We start from the raw sequence: 20,980 nt of genomic DNA, 5'->3' as shown, positions 1-20,980 counted from the left end.
TTGCAAGCCCTGGATTCTCATTTCGTTTTAAAAACACTGTCAGGCAGATGAGGAGATGGAGCTGGACACACGCACAGCTGACCCAGAGCAGGGTTTATGGGGAGAGCTGGCAGAAGCAGGGCAGGGCAGGGCACAAGCTCGGTCCCCCCACTGCCCATCGCATCTTGGACTGTGTGCAGGCATTAAGGGCGGTTGCTGTATTCGTCGCGTTCTGAAAGAGGAACTCGGCCCCCTCTCCTTGGGCTGTGAGGCTTTTGAGCTGCATGACTGAGGGAAGCACCAGTCCCTCCCCTGGCATGACTGTGGCCTGGTGTCCAAGTCTACTGTGTGATGTGGCAGCCCGTGGCCTCTAGCCCTGCTCTCCCTCCTTGGATTTCATGGTTGGGAGAGGCCTGCATCCTTCCGCCACCATCAAGGGCTAGGTTTCTGGGCTTGCAATTGCAGGGGTAGGATGTGGTGAGCGAGCTAGTAGCCTGCAGCTCAGATCCATGGAAGCAGGTTTCCAGCCAAGTCTCAGCTCCTAAATTGTCTGAGGAGGCAAGTCATCTCTGAGATCCCAGCCTCCAGAGGACCAGGCTTGGGCAAATCATTCCTTAGCTCTCAAATTCATTTTCCTTTTATACCATTACAAAACCTAACATGAAGACTTAAATGTGTTTTGTATGAAATTACAGTGCTCTCAGGATAACCAATATGCGCTATCAGTTGTGTTAAAACATATTTGTGCGGATCTTGAATAATGCTTCTTCAACTATTTAAGTGAAGCATATCGTAAGATTTCCAGTCATTTCAACAAATACTTCTGCCATTTAGAATTACATATGTGTGATTCAGAAGTTTCTGCAAAGCTAACAGAATATGGAAATAAACTCAATGCTAAAGTTGATACAAGACCGCTAATGCCATAAATACCACCCGTGTCAAATATTTGTGTTCCAATGTCTCCCTGCTTGACTTTTACAAGTAAATGTATAAAGGAACTTGGTAACATATTTATAGGCAAAATACTATTTCGGAATTGTAGATATGAAATTCTATATAAAATTTACTTTGAGGAACAATACTGCAAGTTAACGGTTTAGGTAAAAGCACCATCAGTATTATTAGTTAGACCCCACTTTTCAGTTCTGGCTTTAGCAAACACTCTCCATCTCTACTGGAAGGCCCTCTGTCCTGGGCAAGTGTCTATGTGTCACCAACTAGTGCACAAAAAAGTGACTCTGTCTTGTGATGCTTCCTGTTTGACGTAAGTTTTTTCCTCAAAAGCATTGCTTTGCAATCTGACTGGAGAAAGAAAAAAAGAAACCTAGTGCTGGGCTTTGGGGGACTCAGAACGAAAAAAAAATTATTTCTCTCTCAGCAAATTCTGACATCATCGGGTATATCATCGCAAGACCAGGGACACAGGAATGGAAAATAAAAACTGCAATGCCACAGAACTTGACATGTAATCTTTTTTATTTTGTGATAAAAATGCTTTCATATAAATTTCATCTTAACTACTTTAGAATGAAACTTTGAAAAGTAAAAACATTGTGCATTTTCCTTACTATGTCATAGTTAGGAACATGCAGTCATTTTTCTTAGTTACTGGGTTTCTCATACAAACAGATATAATATCACTTTTAAGAGAAATGTACACAAGGAAGGAGCCATAGTACCAAACAGTTACAAGTGGAAGCGTCAGGTCATATAATTGTGTCGTCTCAAATAGTCATCATACATTCAATGTGTTGGTTAAAACCAAAATCTCCAAACTGCCTGCCAACAAAACATTATACCTTTGGTTCTTTTCTATGCAAGAATTGTGTACCAGCAAACGTAATAATAAGATGGTGTAATGGGCTTGAGCATCATGGCTGACTGCTTACATCAGTCTTTCACTCTCTCTTTCCCTTACACCTTTCCCTCCCTCACCATCATGTAAGTCAGAAAATGATGCTTAACACAAAACAGAAGAAACGAACAGAAAAATCTATCCCCAAAGGCAGACAGAAGAGGAGTCAGAGGAAGAATTTATAAAAATAAAAATAAACCAAAAATGGGGGGGTGACCTATACATGGCATAAAAGATATGGCCTATAAAAACTTAGTCTCTAATTCAGAACCCCACTGAGAAAGTGATTCTCCATCTCACCTTCTCTTTTATTAGGCACTATACAACTCAAGGGTTCTTAAAATCTAAGGGATTGATAAATGCTTGAAAGGCAGTGTCTTCCCCTTCATCACTGAAGCCTGTTGTCTGTAATGGCAGTTTTCCCAGTCCCTTCCCCCAAACCCAAAGGATCCCAAGAAAGAGAAACAAGCAAGTTAGGCTGACACTGTGGTTGGAGAGGGAGGAAGCTATAGAGGAGCCAAGCTGTTGGGTCAGAGGCTGATACTTTCAGGAAGTGGTGATGAGACAGGATGAAGAAAGGGCAGATGTGGTGGGGTCCATAGTGGTCCATGCAGAGAGGTTCTCCCCATTGTGAATCAACAATGGGTCCAAGGTAGACAGTCACCATTCAGAAGATAAAATGTTACACGCTATGAAAGGGCTGGTAGAGTTGCCATGTGAGAGAATAAAATACAGAATGAACAGTCTGCTCATATTGGGGCAGAACAAATTATTTTTGTTGGTTCAATGAACTTGGGCAGGACTGAAAAAAAAAAAAAAACCAAAACCAACCCAGAACATTTGTAGACTGCCAGGTTAACAGACACATAGGGGTTCCATATGGGGCCACAGACAGATAAATCAGGTTAAGCAGGATGCTCTGATGGGCACTCCTAGCCAAGGCAGGAACGAAGATTATCATTCAAACCAAAACAGAGTAGGAAATTCACCTGTCAATATCTACAAAATGCCCCAGCAGAACTAATTTCCCAGGTGTCATGACATCATAGCACCAGGTAGAGACGACAGCGTGGTCACAGGACCAACTATTAGCTGACTCAGGGAGAAGAGGAAGAAAACTGTTTTCCTCCTATTTCTAGTATTGACTAGAATGCTTCTGCCCTCGACAGAGGGTCACGGAAGGTGCCAAGACCACAAATACAGAGAGCAGACTCAAGTATAATATAATCACAATCTGAGCATGAGCATGACAAAGACAGTAAGTCTTTCATTGTCCATCATCATCTAGAAGGTGACTCTGGGAAAGGAAAATGTCCTGGTAAGTTTCTATGTTAGTGGCCTAAAAGGGAATGTCATGACCTGCCATGATGGAAAAGGAATGGTAGCAAAAACATAGCAAAGGCTGCCGCATGGTTCCAGCTTTCTTATAGGGCTGGCTTGGGCCCTACAAAACCAGGCCAGCTTTCTGTTTCTGGAGCTTGAACATAGCAAGTCCGTGTGTTTGGCAAGAACCTACTTGGGTGCGTGGGTAACTCCAAGCACACGGTGTGGAAGGAAGACTGGTGAGCAGGCGTGCGGTCAGAAACAGACTCAGGAGGTGGAGACTACAATCCCCCCCACAAAAGGAATACAGCTGTCATGGGGTCCCTTGAGCCGAGCAGAGTTCAGTTCTCCGTGGTGAGGGAGCATCCTTTGAGGCATCTTCTTCTATGGAGATATCTGGAAGGAAAGGCTCAACAGCTAAGGCTAGCTTCCCCTGCTGGATGAATGAGTGAAGCGGGCCGGGGCTTCTGAGATCTGGGAACAAATGTGTTTCACACGGGCCATCAGTGGAATGCTGGGCAGGAAGGAAAGGGACTTGATAGTGGGTAACCACTTCTCACATGAGTTGGCTTATCTCTTGGTAATTCCAACATTCCAAATCTTTTTTTTTTTTTAAGGGGGGGGTCACAGTACCTGCACTGCCAATGATAAAACTTCACACTGACTAGGCCCACAAATGGAAAAACAGGCCAATTCTCATCCTTCTTCCTGGTAAGGTTCAGGTAAAACCCTGCATGCAGTCTCTTGAAAGGGTCTTCTGTCCCCAGAATGGGTTCAAAGAAAACTATCTTGCTCCCCTTCCTCTTGTAGGAATGATATTATGTAGGAAACTGCAAGAGATTCGTTTTCTAAATAAACATACTTGAAAGGTGTATGCTGAGAACCATAACCAAAGCAAACCCTGTGATACTCCTGGGGACACTGGGAAAAGAAGAGAAAGGAGGCTGAAGTTGCTTTCCAGAGCAGGAATGACTAAAAGCACAAAGGTCTTGCACTCTAACATGCTGGGGGCATGGGTGCACAATCACAGAGAGGTGCAAAAATTAAAGCACCAAATGAAGTCAAAAGAATTTCCAAGGAAGATAAAATGAGACAGGTCAACGTAGGCAGAATTCCAGGGTACAGTTTCCAAAAGGACCATACTGTAGAATCTTCTCATGGATATGGCAGAAGCCCCCAGGGCTTAAAATGCAGTCCAAGCTGCAAGAATGTCTGGGCTATGACAGGCATCCATTCTTTTCTCCAAATAGAAAAGAGTAAACATGGTCCCAAGTCTTATATTCATTTTGCATTTCCACAAACTTGGCTTGTTGGGTAAGAGATTAAAAGGAGCCATGTTCCCCCAACCCCAAATCCTTCAGATACCCAGTGAAGCTGACAAAATTGCTTCCCTTGCATTATCTAAAAGATAAAAGCATCTTCTTTCTCCTGCCTCCAGAAGCTGGTTCCAGAGATTTCTTCACTTCTCTCCCGGATGACCTTCATTTGTTCCTCAGCAGCATTTACAATAGGCAGTTCTGTTCCTACACTGGAGGCAGACTCTTTCATGCATAAACCTGCATGTTGCTGCGTGGTGGCTCAGACATGTGTGTTCCAGGTCCCCGCTGACCTCCTCCAGCACCCCCAGGGGTAGGGCTGGTGGTCACATCTGACCAGTCAGAAGCAGAGTGGGGTGATGAACTTGACCACTGGTCAGGAGACTCTGGGGATGGTGTCAGGTAAGGATGCTCACCCTGCAGGTGACCACTGTGGCTGGGTGTTCGCTCAGCAGCATTTGAGGAAGCATAACTATGCTGTGAAGGTGGTGTGGGATACTTGCCCACAGAGGCTGGAAAAGGATGATAGGCTGGGAGAATGGTCTGAGCAACCTGCCCATCCTGCTGGGGCATCATGGCAGTGGGGAAAGCCATATTGGGCAAACGAGCCATTTCTGGAATCTGGTACATGGTGGGTACGGGGCCTGCAACAGGAGGAGGGCAGTTGGACTGAGGCTGGGGAGTACCTGCCGGTTGGGCAATACTGCCTTTGGGGATTAGCTGGAAAGTCACAATGGGGGGCAAAGGCTCCCGAGGGGTAGTTATATGCTTCCCTTCAGGAGGCCTGCTCTGGGGAGCTATGCCAGGATGCGTGCCCTCAGCTGGAGCCAGAACCATACCAAACATCTCATTGTACTGGGTCTCATTCATTTCCATGCGGTTCATCCAATCTGCCGGAACAGTGACAGGATGGAGCCTACTCAAGCTCCCCGCACTGCTATTGCCCGAGGGAACAATGTGGTGGTGGGATAGCAGCTGGCTCACAGAGGGAAGCACGGTGCTGGCCCCATGAGCCAAAGGCTGCATTTCATGCAGGTTAGAGAAAGACAGTGCATGCTGTGCATGGACTGGGGCAGGGGGGGCAGCAGTGGCCAACAGAGGGTTGGGCGAGGCCTGTAAGATTCCAGGGGATGTAATCATTGGAGAGGATGTGGTGTCAGAAACATATGTGTGAGGAGACTCTAAGGAATCAACAGGGGATAAAGTCACTGAGCTCTCAGACAGCTGACCCTTGTCACTCAGAGACTTCTTCCTCCTACTACCCTTGGCATCCTTGGCCTCCTTGGCAAGGTTAGGGAGGCTAGTGGGCATGGTACTCTTGGTACTGGGCCGCCTAGGCTTCTTGCCCATTGGGGTGTGCTTTAGGCTGAGGAAAGATCTGTTGGGCCCACAGATCACAGGTGAGAGGGCAGAAGTCAGCACAGTGCCTGGAGGGCTCGGCGTCACATTGTACTCATCCAGGAGGCGCACAATGTCATGGTGCATGCGGTCCCGAGCCACATCCCGGGGAAGACGATCCATGTGGTCTGTGATGTCCCGATTGGCAAAATGGTCTAACAGGATCTTGGCTGCTTCATAGCTTCCCTCCCGGGCAGCAAGAAACAGAGGTGTCTCTTCCTACAGAAAAGGCCCACATAGCACAGTAAAATTAGCAACACTCTTGAGAATATGCCAGTGTTTCTCAAACTTTGTTATTATCAACCCCATAGACATTTTTTTTCTAACTGCCTCCTTGTAGGAAATTTTAATACCACAGATAAAATGTCTATTTGCCTGTGTACTGACTGGATATCTGTGGCTTTATACATAAAAAGAGTACAATTATTTCACCCTTCCCCAAGAATCAGTTTTGCCCCATTGCAGGCGATGTCTTCTTAGTTAGGAATATGTGAAATAAAGCATGCCCTTGAGCCAGAGATTTGCTTAAAAGAGCACTGAGCTTATCAAAATAGGGTTCTAAGAGGAAAGGAAGTTAGAAATAAGAAAGGTAGGAGGGGAAAAACCTAAAGCGGAAAAATAAGGGGAAGCAAAAGCAAAAGGAAACAAAACATGTTCAAGAAAGAATTAAAATAAGGGAAAAGAGGAAATACACAAGATAAGGTGAGCAAGAGAGGGGAAACATGACCTAAGACTCAGAGGAAGAAAAGCAAACAGGAAAACACCCATGGTGTCCAAGAACAGAAAACAAGAGCCACAGCAAAGAAAATGAAAATGAACAAGAGAAAATGAAGTGAGCATAAGCAGAACAGAGAAGAGGAGAAAGAGCAATGTCTTTAACTTCCAAGTGTTTGAATTTCTTCCAGATTTCTTCTATGATTAAGTTCCAGTTTCAAAGCATTGTGGTCTGAGAACATGCAGGGAATAATCTCAATCTTTTGGTATCGGTTGAGACCTGATTTGTGACCCAGTATGTGGTCTATTCTGGAGAAAGTTCCGTGTGCACTCGAGAAGAATGAGTATTATGTTGTTTTAGGGTGGAATGTTCTGTATATATCTATGAGGTCCATCTGGTCCAGTGTGTCATTCAAAGCTCTTGTTTCTTTGTTGATTTTCTGCTTAGATGATCTGGCTATTGCTGAGAGTGGAGTGTTGAGGTCTCCTACAATTAACGTATTATTATCAATATGACTCTTTATTTTTTTTTTTTTTTTCATCTTTATTTTCTTTATTTAACAGTGGATTTACGTAGTTGGCTGCTCCCATGTTGGGGCATAGATATTTACAATTGTTAGATCCTCTTGTTGGATAGGTCCATATATACAATGGAATATTACTCAGCCATCAGAAAGGATGAATACCCAACGTTTGCATCAACATGGATGGAACTGGAGGAGATTATGCTAAGTGAAATAAGTCAAGCAGCGCAAGTCAATTATCATATGGTTTCACTTATTTGTGAACATAAGGAATAGCACAGAGGACACTGGGAGTAGGAAGAGAGAAATGAAGGGGGGGAATCAGAGGAGAAGACGAACCATGAGAGACTATGGACTCCGGGAAACAAACTGAGGGTTTTAGAGTGGGGGGGGGGGGGGCGGTGGGGGGATGGGTTAGCCCAGTGATGGGTATCAAGGAGGGCATGTATTGCATGGAGCTCTGGGTGTTATACGCAAACAATGAATCATGGAACACTACATCAAAAACTAATGATGTACTGTATGGTGACTAACATAATAAAAAAAAATTTTTAAAAAAAAGAGCAATGTCAAAGAAAAGGAAGGCAGAGAAGGCTACACTGACATTATTTATAAGACAGCCTGCTTTAGACTGAGTACTGCGGAGGCAGAAGGTTCACTCCTGACACTTCCCTGGGTAAGCCCAATACTCTCCCCTCGAGTTCTTCGGAGCCAGTTCCTGTCCAACCTGCATTCCTCTTTGTCTAAACTTATCACCAGAGGAACTATAGGAGAAAAGGGAAGGCACTGCTAAGTCTGCCCTCCAGCTCAGAGCCCAGACTGTACCTTGTTGTCTTGCATGTCTCGGTTGGCCCCATTTTTCAACAGCAAAAGGGTTGCCTCCACGTTATTGACAGCAGCTGCCCAGTGAAGAGCGGATTTCCCTGCAGGGAAAAACATTTTTATAAGCAGACAGAGTAGAGGGACATGTCCCTACAGTATAAAGAAGCATCATGACTTATACAGGGAAACTTCAAACTTCCCAGAGAACAGCAAGCCAGTTGTCTGTGGGGGCCCATGGGGAAAAAACAAAGTATTATCTTACTTTTCTTCTGTTCTAGAAATACTTTAATACAGGTTGCCTAGCCTTCAGAAGACATATAGGATCATTTGTCTATGGTACCCACGTCCTCCACCTGATAGAATCCCACACTGAGGACAAGAATCTATCTATCACACACCAGAATGTCTATTTAAGATATTGCCCACAACCCTCTAGTGAAGTCAGTTCACAAGTCCTCATATCGAGCGTGGTATGCCTGGGAACCTATAGAGGCAAGCCTTTCACAGACTGCATTTGAGATCCAAGAACCCTCACTAAAAATCCCTTCCCATCTTTGTCTGTGGACTACCCACCGGCTTAGTTCTCTGAACTCAAAATGTTGAAAGGAAGAACAAATGAATGAAAGAATCTACAGTGGATTCAAATCTGGGACAGTTCTTCAAGGATCGTGTAATGATTTTCCCCTCAACGGCGTGCTTTGCAGGCAAAGAGTCCGACTCCCTGCCTCTCGGCCCTACCATGGTCATCCACTGCGTTCACATCTGCTTGGCAGTTGATCAGTTCTGCCACCATTCCCTCCACAGCTAGGCGGGCAGCCAGGATCAGCGGTGTAGTGCCATCGTTCATCCTGGCATCCAGATCAGTCACTCGGTTGCGGATCAAAATCTAGAAGATGAGAAAGTACAGAAAAGAGAGTCACCTGGATAAAAGAAGATAATGAAGCTAAGAGAAGAAACAAGAGCAACAAAGCTGATGCTACACTAAATTTCTGGAGGGCAGGGAATGCTTGTTATCTTTGTGTCCAAGATTCTATCATCCTCAATCAATAAATACTGAATGAATGAACGAACAAATGGGTGCTCAAGAGACAATGGCTCATAGAAAGTGATGTCTTCTACTTTCTAAAGAAAGGAAGGATGTGGGAAAATACCACAACCTCAATTATGGTATATAGTTTAAGATGAATCAGAATGCTTCCAGTTTCCTCACAAGGCTAAAATAAAAGGGCAACAAGGAATACACTGCAAATCCAGTCAAGAAAACCACCAAGGAGCAGCTGGAAGCCCAAATAGTCAGATACATCTACAGGAAGAAGCGGACACTAGTCAGAAGCTTAGTAACAGGGACCACTCCCCTCTGACCTATTCACCTAGGAGGCATTTTGGCACATCAAAAAGGGTGGTAATTCAGAATCAGAAACCCCGGTGTGATCTGCTGTTGGCTCTATCGCCATCTGGCTGCTAGAGTTAGGTCAGTTTGCTGCCATTCTTTTCCTGCTCTCCCATCCAGCAAGCATGACTCCACCACCCACCCTATTCTCTCAAAGAATTTTTGAATGAATGTAATTGGATATTAAGCACCTTAGCAAAGAGGAAACATGATAGATCCACGGGGAATCAGCCCTACTCCTGTTCTTTACCTGGAAGACCCCCTGGGCATCAGCTGCCACTGCAGCATGGAGAGGGCAGCGGCCCATGTTGTCCTGCGCGTTGGCGTCCGCACCTGCATCCAGGAGACGCTTGGCAGCATCAGCCCTCGAGTAGCGGGCTGCAAGGTGCAGCGCCATCTCACCGGTCCGGTCTGTCTGGGCCTGCAGGCTGGCACCCTGGTAGACCAAGTCTGTGATGATGTTGGCAGAAGAGTCCTCTCCATCTTCATCTTCATCGCTCATATCTGAGCTGCCTCCTCGGAGAGAAGCCAGCATCAATGGGGTGCACCCATCTATAAGAAAGGAATTTTCCAAAAAGTATTCAAGGAGGAGAAGGACATTAATGTTCCATTAGCCCAACTATTGGAATAGTTCCGTTTGAATAAAGTTATTCTTATGGGGGAAAATAAAAATCCCTGGGCTTCTTGTGGTAATTGGCAATTAGTTTTACATCTGCCACCGATTTTTCCTCTGATAATGTCCTTCTGTGAAGAGTAATGGGAAAGTAAGAGTCTTTTTAAGCTGGGGCTCTCCTCTAAGTTAAACAAGGCTTCCTGTTTAAGTTCCTAAGTGCAATGTTATTTTAAATTGGGCCACATTTTAAAATGTCCAGTATTAATAGAATGATATGCACTAAGGTATCAACTAAACTAATTTTCTATCCCTCTGCTTTGGGATATTCTTTTTCTTTTTTTTTTTTTTTTTTAAAGATTTTATTTATTTATCTGACAGAGAGAGACACAGTGAGAGAGGGAACACAAGCAGGGGGAGCGGGAGAGGGAGAAGCAGGCTTCCCGCTGAGCAGGGAGCCTGATGTGGGGCTCGATCCCAGGACCCCGGGATCATGACCCAAGCCGAAGGCAGACGCTTAACGACTGAGCCACCCAGGCACCCCTGGGATATTGTTTTTCTATCCTACTAAAATCTTTCCCATATAATCAGCCTATCTATTCCCAAGCATGCTGTACGTGAGGCAATGTGAAATCCTTCCCTTCTTCTCACATAGGTTTCTAATTTCTGCATGCCTGTATTCCCTAAGCATTCATTTCCTCAGGCTGATTTAGTCTGTGCAATTGGCAGGGGGCATATCACCAAGTGGGGCCAACACAGGCACAACCCAGAACCAAGGGCAGGCATGGTAGATGGAAAGGGGAAGGCTTGTGGGTGCTGACCTGGGCCACGGACATTCACGTCCAGCACATCCACCTCCTGCTCCGCTTGTGGAGGAGTGAGCGCCAGCGATGGTGTCCTGCGGATATCTGCAGCCTCAAGGTGCTGCTGTGTCCATGGACGTCGATCAATGGCATCATCTTCCTCTGAGAGCAAAGCCTCATCTTCAGCCTGACAGGGGAAAACAGTACTCCCTGTTGACCTGGCCCCCTCTATTAGGAACTGAGGACAAGGAGCTAGTCCGGAGTTTTCTACCCACTTCTCTCTCCTTCTACTCCACCCTCCAGGGCATCATCCACACCAGCTGAAAGTGGTTCCTGTCACCCTCTCCTGTACAACTCTCCCAACCTCCCCATCCCAAACTCCAGGCTTCAGCCTTAACATGCTATCTATTTTGCCTACCAAATATGCTATCTACAGATCCCCAAAGCACCACTTCCTTGCTTCTGGACTTTTGCCTGGCTTGTCCCCTCTGTCTGCCATATCCTCTCCCAAGTCTTTGTCTAACTCCTACCTAGCCTTCAAATAGAATTGGACTTTAATTCCTCTGGTGGGTCCCAAAAAGCGCCCTCTGCTTACCTCTACTTAACTATGTGTTAAGTGCTTACAAGGCACTCCCTACCACTAGACAGTAAGTTCCATGAGAACAGGAAACATGCCTTATTCAATACCACTTCCCAGTACTTAACACAGGGCCCAGAGCACAGCAAGCACCCAGGGAAATATTTGTCGGGCAATAATTACTATCGTAACTTAAAAAGCAGCTACCTTTTATTGAATATTTACTGTGATAGAAAATGGGTAGGATGCTTCACACATATTGCCATATTTCATCTTCACAAGAATTCCCTATTTTACAGATAATGACAATTAGGTACAAAGAGGTTAAGTAATTTTCTAGCTACCAAGTAGTAGAGTTTTGGATCTGAATTCAGTTCTGATTGTAACTAAAGCAATGTACTTAACCATCATCTGGTATTGCATCCCTGTATTTCTCAAGCATGCCTATCTTCAAGCTGCTTTAGAATATCATGGATATATGCATATCCCAGTCATGTATAGCTATCGATGGATTGTCTCCTTTTCCACATCAGCTTCAGCCTGATCTACCTCTTATGTCTATATGGTTTTAATTTCCTGGGCTCAAGATGCAGAACCTTCAAACTCAATGGTCACTGCCTTTCTTCCACTGTGTAATTGCACCTTCCTTTCCAGAAGGAGCATCCAAAGAGGATAAGGGAGAGATCTAGCCACAAAGGAAATCGCTTTTTATACACATCAGTTCTTATCTGGCTATCATCAGCATGATTCTTAAGGAAGGAAGCATGTTTGTTTTATTATTTTTATTTTTATTTATTTATTTTTTTAAAAGATTTTATTTATTTATTCATGAGAGACAGAGAGAGAGAGAGGCAGAGGGAGAAGCAGGCTCCCAAGGAGCAGGGAGCCCGATGTGGGACTCGATCCCAAGACCCTGGGATCATGACCTGAGCTGAAGGCAGACGCTTAACCATCTGAGCCACCCAGGTGCCCTGTTTTATTATTTTTAAAGAGGTCTTATTGAAACACATATGGAGGAAACCTAAGGCCATTGAGGACCTAACGATTTCTGCCTTTCATGAGAGCCAGGGGTAGCCTAGCCATTGCCTGGGTAGCATATAAAGATTACCACCCTTTTCTCCCATTCACTCTGGATACCAAAGGACAGAAATCTGAAATGTGACTAGATAGTGACTGACAATGGTGGTTCTACCATGGCCAGCTTACCTTGGCTTTCTTTGGTTGGGGCCCTTCATCATCAACCCAATGTTCACTTGTTCCAGAGCCAATTAGGTTAGCCTCTGAGACCTGCACTGAGAGATTTCTGATAGGACAAGATTAAGAAGGGGAAAAACAACAGCAGAGGTTATATCATAAACTAATATAGTGGTTTTTAATACTTCTTCCATGGCCATCCTCAAAGACTTTCAGGGGCCATGGCCCAGAAAGGATGGGCAGTATTTTATGTCCCATTGCCTCAGTAAACATCCTTTCCTTTCCCATGGATCAAGAGGTTACAACAAAAGTGCACCTCAACAAAGCTGAGCACCATCACTTGAGTATGTACTAAACAGAAGCATCCAGACTCTATTAATTTCATAGTCATTCAGCAGGAATTCAGAATCATGGTCAAGTGTGGTAATGTGGTGTGGCCAGAGCTTGAAATTTAAAATCATAATTCAACAAGATCTCCTTTCTGATTTATCCCTGCTTATTACTACTGTGAATAGTAGTTTGTTGGCAAACCATCTTACTTCAGCCCCACGGCATCCTGTCCCACTGGCTCACGACGCTTGTGATTGCTGGAGTCTCGGCGAAGGGTGAAACCTTCAGGCAGCCAGAGGGAGCCATGCTTACGCTTTCGTTTCGCCATGATAACTCCCAGCAGGATAATAAACAGGATAATGACAACAGCCACAGCAAGTAGATAGAGAAGCTGAGTGCGTTTTGGAGTCAGAGATTCACCTGGAAGTGCAGAGGGACAGGGAAAGTGCTGAATAAATCTCGCAGCATTAGCACCAAATTCATTTAGAAGACATGGACTGAGTGACCTCACCAGCCCTAAAAAACAGAGCTGCACATTGAAAAGTGTGCCCTTTTCTCACTGCCCCCAAGTAACACCTCCCCTGCCCCAAACTTTCCCCTTAACACCAGTGCTACTCACTGACGACAGACACCAGAGGGTAGGACAGGGTCCCCTGGATGGCATGAGAAGCCAGAAGAGCTGCTGCTGCATCTGTGTTCTTGAAACACTGGTCTGAATCTTGAACACACTGGCGGTTGTCAATTTCCAGAAATACCTTAGAGCTGTGGGATGCCAAGAAAAAGAGGAAAAAGGGAAATGGTGAGTAAAACAGAAGGGGGTCAGTTAAGCAAGTGAAGTTAAAAAAGGATTACCTGAGCCTTCCCTCCTCACCTTCAGCACTGGGCTCTCCAGCTCTGTGAGGGTGCCTCCGAAAGATCTCAGAAATTAAGATCCTGTCCCTAGATCCTAACCACTAATTCCCACTTGGACTATGTCTCACCTTCCTTGGCCTGGCTGAGTCTGCACCTTCTGACTGAGGCAACACAAGACGAAGTGAGGAAAGTGGGTAAAGCTGGTCCTTATTCTTCGTTGTCTCTGCATCTGGATCCTAGCTAGCTATAGAGTTGAAAGTTGTGGGATACACCAACAAATAGTGGGGTGCAATGACAGAACGATTCAAGATTACTAAAGAGACTTCTATGATAAATGCAGGGCCTTGAACAAAAGGCAATGATTACTATAAAAGAGTCAGTTCTAAACGGATCTGAGGCAACCGAGGCAAAGGGTTATGGATTCTGGCATCTGAGGAGACCTCCCTGACATCCTGCCTTCTGCTTGCTCCGACGCACCTCTCAGGATACCAAGACCAAGGTAAGCCTTTATCCTTAAACACACGTACCGGCAAACGGGTTTGTTGTACTTGGTGGGCTGTTCTACTTGTCTGAGCCCTACATTTTTATAGGTTCAGTTACGACTTCTTCTGTGTATCAAAGTATTTAGCTTTACAAGCTTTAAGAAGTTAAGAATTAAGCTTCAAGAGATCTAGAAACCAAAAACCTACCCAGCCACCTCCTGTTCTTGATCACCAGGAAGGGACCTGCGAGTCATCCTCTGCTTCTTCATGGCAGCTGACTTCTCACCATAATAGGGGTAGACCATGAGTGCCCCTTGCGAGTCCCGTTTAATGTGCAGGTTGGTATGGAGCAGGGTGCCCAGTGCCCGCAAGAAGCTGCGGGCGTCCTGGAGCAGCTGCTCTGGGGGCATGAGCACCACTATAACCAGGGTCCCCTCTGCCAGGTTCTCTGGCCGGTCGGCAGCACAGTCCAGCCCGTCCCAGCCACACTCCTCACTGTTGCATCCCTGGTCACAATGGTTGTCTTTGAAGTGGTCTGCACAGTATTTGTCATACCTAGGCAGGGGGAATCAGAAGAGGGAGAGAACAAGGAAACTGTTCAGAATAGACTGCGGCGCTATTTGGTTTTCTACTTGGAACTACTGTAGCTTTTCCCACCTATCTTCTGTGGTCCAAATCAGGTCCTTTTGTCAAATCTCCTATCCCCGACAGCATAGACTGCGTATCATCTACACCACTCAATATCAGTGAGTGCTCCTCAAAGGAGAAACAACACTGTGCCCCCTATGCTGCATGGGCTTACAGCCCCCCAGACAGGCAGCTTGTAATCAACAATTGTTAAGTCAGATTTGTAAGCAAAGCTGCATACCTGAAACAAAAATCAACCAGGTACACACTTCCTCTCTTTTTTTATCCAGTATCCCTAGTGAGTTAACAATGAGCTTTTGGAAGTAAAAGTTGCCTCCAGGAACTGAACCATCAGGGCTCTGCAGAGGACCATGTCAATATGGCCCATTTCCTTCCCAAACAAGACTGAATCTTAGCTCTGGAAGGTAGGTTGGGAGAGGTGTGTCCCATACAGGAGACCAGATTTAAATTTGTGCCAGAGCACACAGAGCCGCTTTCAAATACTGGGAAAAGGAAATTGAGTCCCCAAACCTAAACGATGCACAAACCATTTCATCTCCACTCTCCTCCCCACTCCCACCCCTTGATAGTTATGCCATTGGTACAACTTGCCACACTGGCTCAATGAAGAGCTTGGGAGTCAGCAATAGCTGTATGTGCTCTGGCAAGTTCTCTAACCTCCCAGATCTCAGTTCCCTCACCTGGGAAAGACCATTAACAGTACCTATGCCTCATAAGGTTGTTGAGAGCTCACTGAGGTTAAATTAAATGGGACAGCTAAAAGGAAAGTTGCTCTTTAACCATAAAGCACCTTGTAACTGCCACAGTAACGACCAGGAGGGTTAAGTGGCCTGATCTGGCTTCTGCTTCCTGATAAATCTAGATGGGGAAACCCTGTCTAAAAGAAAGGAATGGGGTGAACAGAGAGAGGTACAGACCTTTCCATTCATCCTGCAGGCAGGTGTGAGAGGCTGCCTGGGAATGGGTAACACCACTTCCAAAAGTTATTTCCCCTAGGAGGTCGTGAGAGCAGCAGATAAGAATGCAGAGAGAGGCAGAGAGAGGGTGGCCGTGCACGAGCATTCCTGGACCTCTGTCAGCAAGGGAGAGCACAGGGCAGCGTGCGACGGGGCAAGGCTGACACCAGGAAGAGGGCCTCAGGGCACCAGTCTGAAAAGCAGAGGCAGCTTGGGCTGAAGCCCTGGAGTGGTTAGGAGCAAGAACGCGGAACTGAGGTGTGTTAGTGATAGTCTCCCTCAGCTTCTGGGGACCCTGGACTCTTACTTGCATGTCTTGCTGTTCCCCTGGCATTCAAAATTGTCAAAAAGGCACTCGGCTGTGTTGCACAGCTCATCACACTGGTTGTTGATGTAATCCCAGCAGGGAAGTGGGGAAGAGCAGTTGGCCCAGGGGTTCTCCATGGTCAGGGAACAGTCACCGCCATCCCACTGGCAGGCATGGCTGTTGCAGGCCTCATCGCAGACGCCGTCCCGAGCTTTGTCGGCACAGTACTGGCTCAGGCAGATGGCAGGAGGAGTGCTGGTGGGGGCCGTGTAAAGTTCACAGCGGCTGCCCCAGAACGGTGGAGCACACTGGCAAGAGTAGTAAGGAGGCTGGCGCTGAGGATAGCAGCTACCCCCATGCTGGCAGGGGCTACTGGAACAGCCTGATTCGCAGTCCTGGGGGTTGGGGCAGAAGCAGCGGGGTCCTGAGGCCGTGTGCACACACTGCTCCCCTCTCCTGCACTTCACTTGTCCACAGCTGCTCTGGCATCTTGCCCCGGAGAATCCCTGTGGAAATCAGTGAACGAATGAGGACAGTGGGCCTCGTTTCTCCTCCCAATCCCTTCTCTGCCACACCTCCAGAAAGAGAAAGATTAGACACATGGCTAAGATCCTTCCACGTGGCCTCCTGCACCACGTTCTAGGAAGAAGCCCCTTCAAGTCAACCTAAGGTCAGGGATGAAGCTTCCATGGGATGAATGCAGAATTCTCTCAGGTTAAGAGCTCACTTCCGGAAATTAAATCCACAGGTCATAGGTGGGTAAGACTCAGATGACACTGTTATCTATAAGTACCTTCCCTAGCTGTCCTTAGACCACTCATATAATGGCTTTGGGGCAGGGGAGGGGGACGTTATTTCAGGAGTCTGGCGCATCTAAAAAGCTTTCCATGTCATTTTATCCTTCTACTTCCTGCTCAGCCAGACCAAGGTGACTGCCCAGGTTTCCTTTTGGTATGTCCTCACACATAGGGATCTCTATTTTAGGGAGGTTTTAGCCTCTGGCAGAGGCCAAAGAGTTTGCACAGCAAATGGCTAAAAATAGGCTTCCTTCTAGTGTAACAAGCAGCTTGCTCCCCAATAGTCCCTGCTAAGGAATGTAAGCAGAGCAGCATTTCCGACCAACACTGCCCCAGTCTGGGAGGCAAGACTACCCTCCGGCACACCCAGAAGCCAGAGACCCTAGTCTTGTTTTCAAGGGAACATTCCACCAATTCCCGTGGATTTCTCTTAGTGCTTCTAAAGACTGAGAATCACAGATTTAGGGAGCTCACTGTTTCTGGGCGTATCTTAACAGCTTTAAATGGGAGGAAACTCCAGCACTTTTTTGTGAAGGAGCCAAAATTAATAAATCTCCCCACCAAGAAAGTTCCAGACAGAGTGTGGAAAAACCAGGTTTAATCTCAGCTTTGTCCAGACTGTATGAAAAAGAGCATGCCCCTTAAATAGACAACATGGCACTTACCGGGGGACAACGACAAATGAAACCATCAGGCATGTTGCTGGCCACAGCACAAGTCCCCCCATTCAGGCAAGGCATCTGGGGACACACATCGACGAAAGTTTCACAGTGACGACCTCAAAGCAGAAAATGGAAAGGAGTTTTAAAAGGCAGAAGTAGTAACTGCACATTACTGAACAGAGTGCTGCTGGGACAGGAGCTAGCCAAGTGGTGAGGGATGGGGCAAGAGGTGTGAGCTGGGTCCTAAGCCCAAGGGAACATGAGAAGATGAGGAAAACACTCACTGGACCGCCACTGGCTCAGGCCAATACCCCCATCTGCCTTGCCCACACAATAAGTACACGGGGCACACATCCCCAACAGACTCATAAAACAGGATGGAAAGGGACGTGAAAAATCATTCTAATCCAACCAAAAGAAAGAAAAAAGAGAAGAGAAGAAAAAGAAAAGGACACCTCAGCTTTTTTATTTTTTTGAAGATACTTTTAGCTTTCATAAGCCAAAAGAAACATTTACCAAAACTGTTCAGTGCATTTTGTTAAAGCTGTCAACTTCATAGGAGAGGCTACACCGGGCCAACACATCCAAGTGGTGACTGGTAGCTTACAGAGAATTTTCATCCATAAACTCTCTTTTCAGTCATTTTCTAGCCATTCTGTAATCTGATCAGCACTGCTTTAAAATATAGCTTAATTTTTCCAGAGTTAATTTCCTCTAGAGGCAGTTCTAAAACAGAGGGCATCCCGGGGCCACCGCTGCAGGATAAAGTGAAGTAAGCAACTGGGGCCGAGGGGGAGACCCGGAGACACACCTGGGCGCCCCCCCCGGCAAACAGCAGGAGATGGGCCCACCCGGAACGCAGCCGCTGCCCAAGGGAAGAGGAGGGGCTTTCAAAAGGAAATTAAAACAGGCATAGTTTTGGCCAGAGTTAAGAGGCAAGGGTTACAGTTGCCTGACTCTTCAAATCACATCGGCAGCCACAGCCCAAGAGCAGCCGTCACATGGGCATGGGGCTCCGGGACAGACGGCCCCCTGGCGTTCATCTCAGCAACCGCATCCCGCAATAATTACAACCAAGGAGCTCGAGGCATTCTTTTCCATCACAAGTGTGGACAACGCATCACCACTACTTCCCTCCCGGTGGTGGGACCCTAATTTAAGGTGGTCTTCAGTCCTTCCTTCCTGTTTCCCCCTTTCTTTGTAAGTGCTTGTCAGGGTTTCCTGGTAAAGGAAGCCTCCAAGGCAATAGCAGTCAGTTTTGCTTCTCTGGCTTCCCAAGCACCTCATGGCTAATATGAGGCTGCAGGACAGACTGTTCACACTCTTTGTGTCCAGCATTGCCTCAGTAGCTATGACGTTCATAATGCACTGTTCCTCTTTTGCTATCGCATCCAGGTATCTTCCATAGTGCAAACTCCCTCCCATTCTTCATAAATTACCAAAGTTCTTAAAGGTAACATATCTTTAAAATTGGAAGGAAGTCTAGAGATGGGCTCACAATATAGCAGAGTCCAACTTGCCAAATTATTACTAAGGAGACTACTGTAGCCTATTATCTGACTCCCAAGAAATACTACTACAGCATAGTCTGGAAGGACTCCAGAAATGCCAGGCAGACGTCTGAGTATCTGAGGACACCGCCACTGTTAGATACTACTATAGTCCCCCGAAGTCACCAAGCTGCCCATCTTCAGAAACAACTAATAAGTGCCTATGACAAGCCCCTATTCTGAGGCAGGACTTGGTCATCCTTATGATCTGTGATGAAAAAGAGGAAGCTTGAGAAGAGACTGGACGCATGGCCAACTCCTGGCTGTGCTGAGAGGTCACACCTCTGTAGCTTTCTAGTACATACTCTCATGAACTGGTCTTTGCTTAAACACACCCAAGTCAGACCTCCTCCCCTTAGGTGACCTAGAAGATCCTAATCCTCTCTGGGTCCCAGAGATGGAAAGAAGGTCACCGTGGCAGTGACCACCCAGTAACTCAGGTCATTACGTGCCAAAGGAGACAGGTGGTGAAACCAGAACAGATGCATGGTTTCTGAACACAAGACATTATTTTCCTCAGATGAAAGAGTTCTGTGGATGGATTTGGTGTTGGCAGCCCAGCAATGTGTACACTTAAAAGTGGTTAAGATGGTACACTTTATGTTATGTGTATTTTGCCCCAATTAAAAACTGTTATTTTGCTCAACCACTCCCAACATTCTACTTCTTTTTTCGTATTTCTGCTACAGTATGATATCATCAGTGTATAACAAAAGAGAAAGTATCCCAGGAAAAACAAAAAAGACAGAGATGGACTATAACATCCATAAAGCACAGACCTAAGGAAAAACTGGGCTCTGAATTAAGCTGGTCTAGTTTTTCCTATGTAAGAAAAAAGGTTCACTTGGGTCTGGGACGTGACATATGGGGCCCAATTTCCTCTCTCAAGGTCCCTCCGAGGCAGAGTGCTGAGGGTGTTGGCGAGGCTCTCACCAGTGAAGGCATTGCGGCAGACACACAGGTAGTCGTTGGTCAGCTGGATGCAGTCCAGGCTGCCCTCAGAGCTACAGGGGCTCGAGAGGCACTCGTTGATGTCCCCCTCACACCGCTCTCCGGCAAAGCCAGGCAAGCAGCGACAACTGTAGCCCCCGATCCTGTCCACACACTGACCACCATTAAGGCAGTGGGGACCCCCAGCACAGTCATCAATGTTCTCTTCACAAAGCAGGCCTGGAGAAAAGAGAGAAGAGACAGAGAATGGATGGCATTCTTTGGAACGCTGCTTTCCAGCCAAAGAGAGACAGCCTTGTTGGCACTTTGCACTTATTCAGGTTACATGTCTCAATCTGCGACGGGACCTCTTAGGTCAGGCAGGGCGAAGCTGCCACCCTCCCGGTGACCAGTAAGAGCCAAGGAAAGAATATGCTCAGGGCTTCACAGGTACTCTCCCACACAACCCACCAAAGCAGTCCCCTGGGCAGGAGCCAGCATTATCTGCCCCATCTGGGAGACCCAGCAACTTTTCATTAATTTATTCCTTTTACTCAAACTATAAAAACAGTTCAAAAGAGACTATCACAATCAACACATAGATTTTAAGTATGTAAAAATATTGGTAAGAACTGGAACTAAATTTTGAGTGATATATTTAAGTTTTAGACCATTGACTTTTTTTCCTGTAAAATAATGTGTACTAGTTTCTTATTTTTAAAAACTGTAGGGAAAATATCCTGTTGAGAGCTCAAAGGTTATTCCATTTAAAATAAAATCATTTAATGTACTATAGATGTAAATGAGCCATCTAGTATGAACATCTGTAAATATTTTTTAGAGTACAAAAGAAATCAATGACAATTCTAGAGATGATTCTATGAATGATTCAAAAAATTACAAAAGATTGGGGCGCCTGGGTGGTTCAGTTGTTAAGCGTCTGCCTTCGGCTCAGGTC

At 46.1% G+C, this 20,980-nt stretch overlaps 1 protein-coding gene across 1 annotated transcript in view; it reads right to left on the bottom strand.

Moving 5' to 3' along the window:
• Positions 1–1,786: 1,786 nt before the first annotated feature.
• NOTCH2 (notch receptor 2) overlaps positions 1,787–20,980 on the bottom strand; it is a 171,671-nt gene continuing 152,477 nt past the window's right edge. Inside the window, exons 23-34 of the mRNA XM_045896837.3 lie at positions 20,026–20,262; positions 17,546–17,658; positions 16,084–16,589; positions 14,380–14,727; positions 13,458–13,600; positions 13,048–13,258; positions 12,521–12,617; positions 10,756–10,924; positions 9,575–9,876; positions 8,673–8,820; positions 7,938–8,035; positions 1,787–6,093 (exon numbers count right to left, since the gene is read on the bottom strand). Of these exons, the coding sequence (XP_045752793.1) occupies positions 4,705–6,093; positions 7,938–8,035; positions 8,673–8,820; positions 9,575–9,876; positions 10,756–10,924; positions 12,521–12,617; positions 13,048–13,258; positions 13,458–13,600; positions 14,380–14,727; positions 16,084–16,589; positions 17,546–17,658; positions 20,026–20,262 (3,761 nt within the window). The 3' untranslated portion in view covers positions 1,787–4,704. The remainder of the gene's footprint in view (positions 6,094–7,937; positions 8,036–8,672; positions 8,821–9,574; positions 9,877–10,755; positions 10,925–12,520; positions 12,618–13,047; positions 13,259–13,457; positions 13,601–14,379; positions 14,728–16,083; positions 16,590–17,545; positions 17,659–20,025; positions 20,263–20,980) is intronic.

This window comes from Mirounga angustirostris, unplaced genomic scaffold (genome assembly GCF_029215605.1).
Source record: "Mirounga angustirostris isolate CCGP_5_RB_7025 unplaced genomic scaffold, mMirAng1.0.hap1 SCAF_4, whole genome shotgun sequence".
NCBI classification, from domain to species: domain Eukaryota; kingdom Metazoa; phylum Chordata; class Mammalia; order Carnivora; family Phocidae; genus Mirounga; species Mirounga angustirostris.
The sequence above is the reverse complement of the archived record's forward strand: the minus strand, read 5'-3'. Positions and strand labels throughout refer to the sequence as shown.